The sequence below is a fragment of the Tachysurus vachellii genome, chromosome 12 (assembly GCF_030014155.1).
Source record: "Tachysurus vachellii isolate PV-2020 chromosome 12, HZAU_Pvac_v1, whole genome shotgun sequence".
Taxonomy (NCBI): Eukaryota; Metazoa; Chordata; class Actinopteri; order Siluriformes; family Bagridae; genus Tachysurus; species Tachysurus vachellii.
In genome coordinates, this window is record NC_083471.1 from 4520933 (window position 1) to 4530932 (window position 10000).

At 43.2% G+C, this 10000-nt stretch overlaps 1 protein-coding gene across 1 annotated transcript in view; it reads right to left on the reverse strand.

Annotated features, from left to right (window-relative positions):
- The window catches only part of hmcn1 (hemicentin 1), an 88600-nt gene that overhangs the window by 40487 nt on the left and 38113 nt on the right, over window positions 1–10000 (reverse strand). Inside the window, exons 20-30 of the mRNA XM_060883718.1 lie at window positions 9203–9315; window positions 8283–8442; window positions 7037–7211; window positions 5916–6043; window positions 2812–3084; window positions 1544–1639; window positions 1272–1466; window positions 1016–1146; window positions 652–799; window positions 251–377; window positions 3–157 (exon numbers count right to left, since the gene is read on the reverse strand). Coding sequence (XP_060739701.1) covers window positions 3–157; window positions 251–377; window positions 652–799; window positions 1016–1146; window positions 1272–1466; window positions 1544–1639; window positions 2812–3084; window positions 5916–6043; window positions 7037–7211; window positions 8283–8442; window positions 9203–9315 — 1701 coding nt within the window. The remainder of the gene's footprint in view (window positions 1–2; window positions 158–250; window positions 378–651; window positions 800–1015; window positions 1147–1271; window positions 1467–1543; window positions 1640–2811; window positions 3085–5915; window positions 6044–7036; window positions 7212–8282; window positions 8443–9202; window positions 9316–10000) is intronic.

Genomic DNA, 10000 nt, shown 5'->3' on the forward strand with positions numbered 1-10000 from the left:
ACCATAAACACTGAGGTTAAAGTCTCTGGACTGCTTTCCTGCCGAGTTGGTGACGCTGCACTGGTAGCGTGCCTGATCCCCTAATCGGGCGCTCTTTATTTTTAACACCTGACCGCTATCTGACACTTCGACGTTGGGGTCTCCGGGAAACAGCAGCCTAGGAAAAGTCAGACAGAGTGCAGGGTTTAGATCAGGGCAGGGATTCAAACGGAAATAAGAAGTTTACAGGAAATCTGACGGGGCAACTCACTTCCTGTCTTTGTACCACTGGATTGTGGGAAAGGGAACACCTTTGACCTTGCACTCCAAGCTGATGTCCTGATTCAGAACAGCGTAGAGGTCACGTGACCCACCGCTTCCAGTGATACTAGGAGGAACTGGGAAAGAAAACAGGACGCACGCAAAGCGTTTCTTAAGTCAGTCTATGTGTTAACACAGAACCAGAAAGATCAGTCAATGATGGTGCTTCAGCGTTAATGTCTGAAGTGAAGCATAACAGTTGTGATGGAAAGATTCCACAAGGCTCAAGACAAATTTTAACGCCATCTTTTTCTGATTAAATCTGCAATTCCCAGGCATGGCTTCCCAGGAAAGGGGGCGGGGCTAAAGCGCCGTGTCATACTTTTGAGTGTATACAGTGCATCTACTCACCCAGGACATCCAGATGAAAGGCTTTCTCTGTACTTCCTGCAACGTTGATGGCTTTGCAACTGTAGCGTCCTACGTCTGCAGTCGCCACCTTGAGCAATCTCAGCGTCTTCCCTCTCTGCAGTATCTGCACGTTACTGCCGGCGACCACCTGAACAAATCGGCAGCACAAATCCACACCTGAACTATGTTTGTAATGACATTTATAACCAACACATCTCAGGACATCCTGCTCACCAGCGACACAGAGACGTGAAATGGTGAATTGTACTGGCTTGTTTTTTTAAAAGAAGTTCTAAAAGGATAAAGTTTCTCAATCTATCCCTACAGGACTAAGTGAAGGAGTGAACGGTGGAAGGTTACACACCGGTATGCTGTCTTTAAACCACGTGATGACAGGTTGAGGCGTGCCGGTGATATCACACACCAAACTGACGGGCTGGTTCATCACCACGGAGACGTTGGACGTCAGGCTACCGTCACGCACGTTAGGTGGCACTGAAAAGGCGGATTAAGGAGTAAATCGTTGTAAGAGCTGTTTTGTAATCACAGGTACAAATTTTTGCTTCTGGATTGATTTGTTTACCAGAAGAACTTGTTTCTAATCATATAGTCTGATTTACCGTTGACTTTGAGTTGGTACTTTTTCTCAGTGCTGCCGGCGTCATTGGCGGCTGTGCAGGTGTATTCACCGTTGTCCAGAGGTGACACTGAGGCCAGGATGAGCAAAGTGCCGTCCTCCAAGATGGACACGCCAGGTTCGTTTCCTGTGAGCTCCTGGCCGTTCCTAAACCACTTAATTACCGGCTGAGGCAAACCTGCAAGATCAGGGGAGGTTAGATACTGAAAAGACACAGCCCTGTGCTCTGTGAGGTGCGGACTGGTAAGAGATTACCTTTAGCTGGGCAGGGGAACGCGATGCGCTGATTTGCCACTCGCTCTTGCAACGGACTGTTGAAAGGAGGTTCAGAGACTTCCACCACAGGGGGAACTACAGAACCAGACAACAGTCATGTGCATGACATCTTTAGCTCTGCTCTTCACACAGACAATCATTTAACAGCAATATGCAGTTATTACGTGAAAAGACTTTATGTGGACAGGAAATGAAGTGGAAAAGCTGTATACAAAATTTATTGGTTAAAGCAGCTGCCTGGAAAAAGGAGGCCATATAAAAATATCAGAAATTATGTCTTGTTTTCATTTAGTCAAAATCCAGTGCTAAACAGTAGTAAATGTTAATACGGCTCAGTATATACTGTAAATACTGAATGAGTAATAATAATAAATCACATTAACGAGTCACTCGAGTCAGTGTTTGCCGCCAAAAATGCTGCAGTTCTTTTTTCCCGGTGGAAAACTACATAAATTGGTGAAATTGCAATCACAGGATACGTCTGTTAAACTGCAACTAATTCAATAAAAATGTTTTAGACTGGGGGGGCACGGTGGCTTAGTGGTTAGCACGTTCGCCTCACACCTCCATGGTTGGGGGTTCGATTCCCGCCTCCACCTTGTGTGTGTGGAGTTTGCATGTTCTCCCCGTGGCTCGGGGGTTTCCTCCGGGTACTCCGGTTTCCTCCCCCGGTCCAAAGACATGCATGGTAGGTTGATTGGCATCTCTGGAAAATTGAGAGTGTGTGTGCCCTGTGATGGGTTGGCACTCTGTCCAGGGTGTATCCTGCCTTGATGCCCGATGACGCCTGAGATAGGCACAGGCTCCCCGTGACCCGAGGTAGTTCGGATAAGCGGTAGAAAATGAATGAATGAATGAATGTTTTAGACTGATGGTATCCTTAGTCTGTGACCTAGTGAAACGGTATTGATGTACAGTATTAACTGATGCACGTCTTTAAAGGACGTCTGCCATGAATATAAAAATAAACGTGAAGACGAATGGAGATATGTTGAAATCTATCCTGACTACTTTTACAGAAAAATAATCATCTGTCACATATAGTATTGGAAACTGGGCAGTTTATTGTATTTCGTCCCCGTACCTGTTCAATCTGAACTAAAGGTACTCTGAACTTACACCGATACTGAAATTAATCTGATCCAACCTCGGACACGTTGTGATACTGTGAGCTAAGCGTACTGTACATCATGCTAACAAAACGATGGTGTTTCATGAGCCACTATCAGGTACTGTCGCTGTCTCACCTTGTACTAGCAGCTGGATGTTGGCCTCATCCTGTCCTGCGACACTGCTGGCTACGCAAGTGTAAACTCCTTCATCGCTTAGCGCCACCTGACGAACAGTCAGGCTTCCATCTGCGGAGAGGCTGTAGCGAGCCCTGTCTGGCACCAGGGCCGTGCCGCCCTTCTTCCATATCAGTGAAGGCTGCGGGACTCCCTGTGCTACGCAGGGCAGGTCTATAGAATGGTCCACCTGGACCTTCATCACACGTGGACCGGGCAGGATATGTGGAGGCACTGAGGAAGCAAATACAACAGAACTTACACTGAGTTGTTAAAGCTTGGAGTTGATTCAGAGCCACGAGTTAAGGTCGAAGGTAAAACATCTATTTTGTTTTCAAATATTTCTTAAAATCGATTGTCCTGTCTCATGTACAGTATGTGTGCAGCAAACTTGTTTACGTAGGTGAGCAAAAGAATTTGGTCACGGATTAAGTAAGTTCATACAAACGAATGGTAAATAAATACATTCAAGCTGAATGCTAAATTTCAGAAGATATTCTAGTCTTTGTCTCTTTGTCACTGACTGTGGGGTTTCACAGGAAGGGAAAAAAGCTGTGGAAATTCCACTGAGAAAAAAAAAATCTGACTGTTATAAACATTAGAATAATAAATATTGAAAGCAATATACGTCTAAGGAAGTGAGTAAGTGAACGAAAACTGAGGCAGATCCCTTAGGATGGATGACATTTGGAATTACAGCTATGCCGGTGCAATAAATTATACACCTCGGAGCTCAGCGGGATCTGATTCTGACCGGCGGCTTTATGAGGAGCAGCAAGACAGCGGTTATCTTGAAACAACAGACACTGGAACTTAATGTTTTAGAAATCCGGCTGCCATGGGATTATAGCAGTCACCAGGGGCCTTGTTTGTTAGCAGTGCTTTTGTACACACACACACACACACACACGTGTGGAATGCGATTCATCACGGTGTTAGTGAACGTGAGGATGTGTGTATACGGTGGATAAAAAGCGGCTTATTGAATTTGCAGGCTGATGTCAAATGAAGCCAGAAAGAAAGACATAAATCACCGGAGACACTTTTCTGTCTCATGTTACAAACAAATTTTTCACCCTGTGTTTTAACGACAAAGGAGAATCTATGTCAGAGGTTCCTGAAATCTTCTTCGTCTGGGGAATAGCAAGTTGCTATCCCATCTGTCTGGAATTACGGCACTTGTCCAGCTAAAAAAAAGAAGCAGCTCCATGTGTGATGCTCCCACCACCATGCTTCACCATGCTTCACCATGCTTCATGGCTTTTTCTCATACCTTTGTAGACTTTAGGCTTGGATGGTATCTGCTTCCTTCATGCCACCATATCGCAGAAGCTCTCAGACTCATGGCAGGAAGTGATCACTACCTACTTCTTGGCAATGTCTTCACAATGGCTTCATGAATGATCCAGTGACCTCCATATACTTGAACAGCTTTTTTCTCTTCATCCTGAATAAGTTGTTTTGTCAGCTCTTTATACGTAGACCATGGCTATCTCAGGAGCATGTGATCAATTATAGCTGATATATTTAAAAAAAAAAAACAGTATCCTTTTTCTCGATCGCTTACATTACTGATAAAAGACTGTTTGTTGGTGCCAACTATTTACAGCTAAAACTACAACATAGCTGTTACTTCATTATAGATTTTAATGATATTCATCCATTCTTTAGTTACTCTTGGATCGTTTGTCAAAAACTCAGCTGTGACCAATCGCCGCTGAAGACCAAGTCAAAACAAAGCCAGAAACCTGATCATCTCTAAAGATTTCCAGATGTTTCTTTGTGGCGTTATCTCATGCTACTGCACTTACGGATGCAGTGTTGAGTCAGAGTGATCTAAGCCCAGCTGCTAAGAGTACGCTGACCGGCAAATACCACAGCGCTTAGTGGATTTGGCTAACACGCTTGTTAGCACTCAGTAATAACTGCTTGTTCAAGCAGATCTATAAATCTTAAAACATTAACATAAATCTTCAAACATCAAACATGAGAATGTGATCTGGGTTACTGTGATTATAGTCTCGGCCTCTGACGGACCACTGGCTGAACGTCTGAGGTATAAAATCGTCATCAAAACGGTTAGATTTTACAGGAATTCTGGGAGTTTGTGTATTTTAACGGTCCTCCTAAAGACAAAGCCATCGTGACGCTTCATTTCCCTCATGGAAAAAAGGAAGCCTCATGTTTACAACCTGTCACACTGAGCAATTATGAGGATCAGCTAAACGCTGGATTCTTCAAATAATGTGAACTTTCTTAAATGAACGAGTGATTATTTGCTTTATGCTGTTAAGTGGCCAATAAAAGCTACCATTGAGTCCAGATCTTCTGCTGTTTGTCTGAAGATCAGGCTACGTCAAACTACTCTGCCGCTTTGAGGACGTCTCTAGAGTTTACCAAGAATCCGAGAAAACATTTAGCGAGCGTCAGTTCTTGGATGCACCTTGGTGGCGAGTGAGAAAAGCTGAGGTGAGTCAAATTAGCATGTTTTACACCTGTGGTGAGCAGAAAAGCATCTCAGAACTCTCTGTAAATCTCTGTAATTCATTCATCTTCTACCGCTTATCTGAACTACCTCGGGTCACGGGGAGCCTGTGCCTATCTCAGGCGTCATTGGGCATCAAGGCAGGATACACCCTGGACGGCGTGCCAACCCATCGCAGGGCACACACACACTCATTCACTCACGCGCTCACACACTAGGGACAATTTTCCAGAGATGCCAATCAACCTACCATGCATGTCTTTGGACCGGGGGAGGAAACCGGAGTACCCGGAGGAAACCCCCGAGGCACGGGGAGAACATGCAAACTCCACACACACAAGGCGGAGGCGGGAATCGAACCCCCAACCCTGGAGGTGTGAGGCGAACGTGCTAACCACTAAGCCACCGTGCCCCCTCTTGGGTGACATTTAACTGTTAAAATTGAAAGTTAAAAATTAAATGATAATATGTTAAAATGATCTTAGGAGAAAAGCTGATATGATTCTGTGACATTTAACTGCATTACTATACAATTCTCACAAAGACTTTGTGTCAAGCCTAAAGAAGCTGTTGCTCTTACCGTAGACGCTGAGTCTCACAGCTCGGCTGAAGTTGCCGGCGATGTTGGTGGCCACGCACAGGTACGTCCCGTTGTCTGTCACACGTGCCTCTGTGATTGTCATGGAGCCTGAGGATAGCTGAGTGTGTCTGTCAGACAGACAGGGAGAGACATTTCACAGATGCCCTTATGCAGAGTGACTTACATTTTAATGTGATGATTGCTAGAAATGCCATGTGTGTTTTTTTTAACGGTGCGGGATGATGCCCGCATCCTTGTACATGTTCATGAGTAAAGGTCTATCTGCTCGTGGTGCCAGGATCTGCTTCAACACCCGATATTTCAGGGCAGTGATGGCTCAAGTGATTAAGGCTCTGGGTTGTTGATTGGAGGATCAGTGTTAAAGCCCCAGCACTACCAAGCTGCCACTGTTGGGCCCTTGAGTGAGGCCCCTAGCCCTTACTGCTCCAAGGGTGCTGTATGATGGCTGACCCTGCTCTCTGACCCCAATCTCCAAAGCAGATATATGTGAAGAAAGATTTTCACTGTGCTCTAATGTTTATGTGACAAAAATAAAGGCTTCTGTTCTATACATATTCCACAGTAAAAATCCCTGTTCCAGAAAGGAGTCTCTACTCTCAGCAATTTGTATTCTCAGCACGTTTTTCCACCATCTTCAATTAAGTTCAATTTCATTTTATTTGTAGAGCTGTTTAAAAACATGATCGTCACAAAGCAGCTTTATGGAAATACATCGCATGAAGATATCCATGTTTACATTTGTAGCTTTATCTCTAATGAGCAAGGCAGAGGTGACTGTTGTCAGAGCGTGCATTTGTGTAACCAGAGATATCAGAGGAATCTACACATTTCTCTTGTTTCTCTTTAACAAACACAACAAACGTTCTGTCTTGTACAAATCGAGAGAGGAAAAAATAAGCTTTTATGCTTTTATTTTGCTTTTATGATGTAATCTCAAATTTCAACATCAACACACTCCCCAAACCACACGAGTCCCTATAAACAGTGCAACCTGAAATCTTAGTTTCTGTGTGTGTGTGTGTGTGTGTGTGTGTGTGTGTGTGTGTGTGTGTGTGTGTGTGTGTGTGGCATACAGGTGTGCATGTGCGTACATGTTTTACCTGGGTGAATAAGGGGAGATGAGCTGCTTGTCTTTGGCCCAGGTGATGATGGGAGGTGGGACACTCGTCACTTCACAGGGGAGAGTGACGTCTTCACCCACCATCACCGACAGGTCTAACGGATCTCTGGATCCTGACTGATCTTCAACACCAACACCACTCAGCCTGGGTCTCACTGAACACACACACACACACACACACACACACACACACACACACACACACACACACACACACACACACACACAAATGATGACAAAACCAAAGAAAAACACTTCCCACTTCTAGAATTATTGGCACCCTTGGTAAATATGTGTATGGTTTAGAAACAAATTTAGTTAATTAGCTAAATCTCACATTGAAAAACTATGAATCTAACCTTTAACTTAAAAAAAAAAAAATAAATACATTTTAAGAAATCCGGCAATTTCATAATTAATGGCACTTCCGGACATTCTTATAAGCAAACCTTAAATGAAGCATGTTTTGCATTTAACACCAGTTTATTTTTTATTTATTTGTTTATTATTTTTATTTATTTTTTATTTATTTGTTTATTAGTCATCTGAAATTTTAATCACCTGACAAAAGAAAAATGTTGTGTTTCAGTCTCAAGGCCAAATTCCTTTGGAAAACTAGTTTTTCACCATCGCGTTACTTTAAATAAAATAGACACAGTGCGATTTTTTTAGCTTCATAAATTTACTTGCAAACTGCTGTCTGTTTTTTTATTGGACAGACAGTCCAATAAAATAAATAATATTATTTATATAATAAATTATTTATATAATAAATAAATAAATATTTATTACTAAATATTTGCGGTATACAGTAATATAACTAAATTGATATAAAATATATATTAGGAAAGACCGAGCAGAGAATAAGATTGTTTTAATGCATCTTTGTATATTACTTACTGTATTGCTTGCAGTTTTTGAGCAATACCCATATATCTTGATACGTCTCATGCTTTTCTCATGAAATATCTCTGAGAATTCAGACGCCTGTCATTAATTTAAAAAAATAAAAAACATGACCATGTAGCACACAGTGTGAGTGTGTGTGTGTGTGTGTGTGTGTGTGTGAGAGAGAGAGAGAGAGAGACAGACAGAGAGAAGAGAGAAAGAGACAGAGAGAGACAGACAGAGAGAAGAGCTAGACAGACAGACAGACAGACAGACAGAGAGAGAGAGAGAGAGAGAGAGAGAGAGAGAGAGAGAGACATATGAGTTGAGGCTCTAACCGTAGACGGTGAGTTGGACCTTTCTGGAGCTGTATCCAGCCGCGTTGGTGGCTGTACACACAAACTCTCCTGATTCGTTGCCCCCGGGGGACGTAAGGTACAGACTGCCGTCTTCCTCAAGAGAGAAAGCTCCATGGTTCAGATTCAGCATCTCTCCTTGCTGTGACGACAAATAGTAGTGTCAAACAGTATTTAAACCACGAGCACAAGAGGAATTAGATCGACGTTTGTTGTCTGAACTATATGAACTTTTAGTCATGTGATCATTGGCAAAAGCAAGACAGTGTAGATCAATCTAAAGCTAGATCTTGCAGTGAAAAAGATCATGCTTGTGATCAACCACTGCCTTCAACATTCATCAAAACTATGCAGCGTTTACGTTCCCATTCTCCAGAAAGTCCAGGATTAGCTGGATCAAGCAAGTAAAACGAAAGGTCTAAATGATCTAGTGTTTCCTGTTATGAGCTCACGATAACCCATATATAACATGATCACATTTATTTGTAGACATTCTTTCTCTTTTTAAGCTTGAAAAAGTGCTGTTCTGCCGAATGAGACGCTTTATAGTGTGGGTAAACAGGATAAAGAAATATTGGATACGTACTGAAGATATTTCAGAGTCAATAATATCTAGAAGAATTTAGGATAGTTTGTAAAGATTAGGAGAAAGGAAGAGGGAATTTTTGTGTGGATAATATCCAGGTCTTGCAGTTAATACAAAAGGAAATGTGAGCACTCGAATGGGAACTTGTTTAAATGTCTCTTCTATGCAACGCCTCTTGTATGCAAAGCCTCAATGTCTTGGGTAAGGTTCTGGGCTTATGAGAACCTTTATGGGCTTTATGAGATCTACCTGAAGTGGGAATTTTGCAGACACCTGAGAGAGAGAGAGAGAGAGAGAGAGAGAGAGAAAGTTATACCTTGGCCCATGTGATATCTGGCTTGGGAACTCCATGTGCGTGACATGGTAAGGAAATGGGCGTTCCCTCTATGGTACTGAACACTTGAGGGCCGTGTTGAATGGTGGGCATCACTGGAGGAGAAACACACACACACACACACACACGTTAATGCCCTAACTTCTGCCTTATCTGTAAGCATGCTTTATTCATTCATTCATTCGTTCATTTTCCACAAGCTTATCTGAACTATCTCGGGTCACGGGGAGCCTGTGCCTATCTCAGGCGTCATCGGGCATCAAGGCAGGATACACCCTGGACGGAGTGCCAACCCATCACAGGGCACACACACACTCTCATTCACTCACGCAATCACACACTACGGACAATTTTCCAGAGATGCCAATCAACCTACCATGCATGTCTTTGGACCGGGGGAGGAAACCGGAGTACCCGGAGGAAACCCCCGAGGCACGGGGAGAACATGCAAACTCCACACACACAAGGCAGAGGCGGGAATCGAACCCCGACCCTGGAGGTGTGAGGCGAACATGCTAACCACTAAGTCACCGTGCCCCCGTAAGCATGCTTTATTCAATTAAAAATGTATAAAACCAAGCAGATACAGGTGAAGAGTCATATAGTGCCACTTCTGTCACTTGAGATATATCTGAAGATACAAAGTGCACAGACTCACCGAAACTGAATAGCTAACTGGATAAATTGATTAACATTCTCAGATCGATCTCAATTACGGCTGTGACATAAAGACGAATCACAGAATTTGTGTGTGTTGCATGAACCCATGGAATCCTGAGT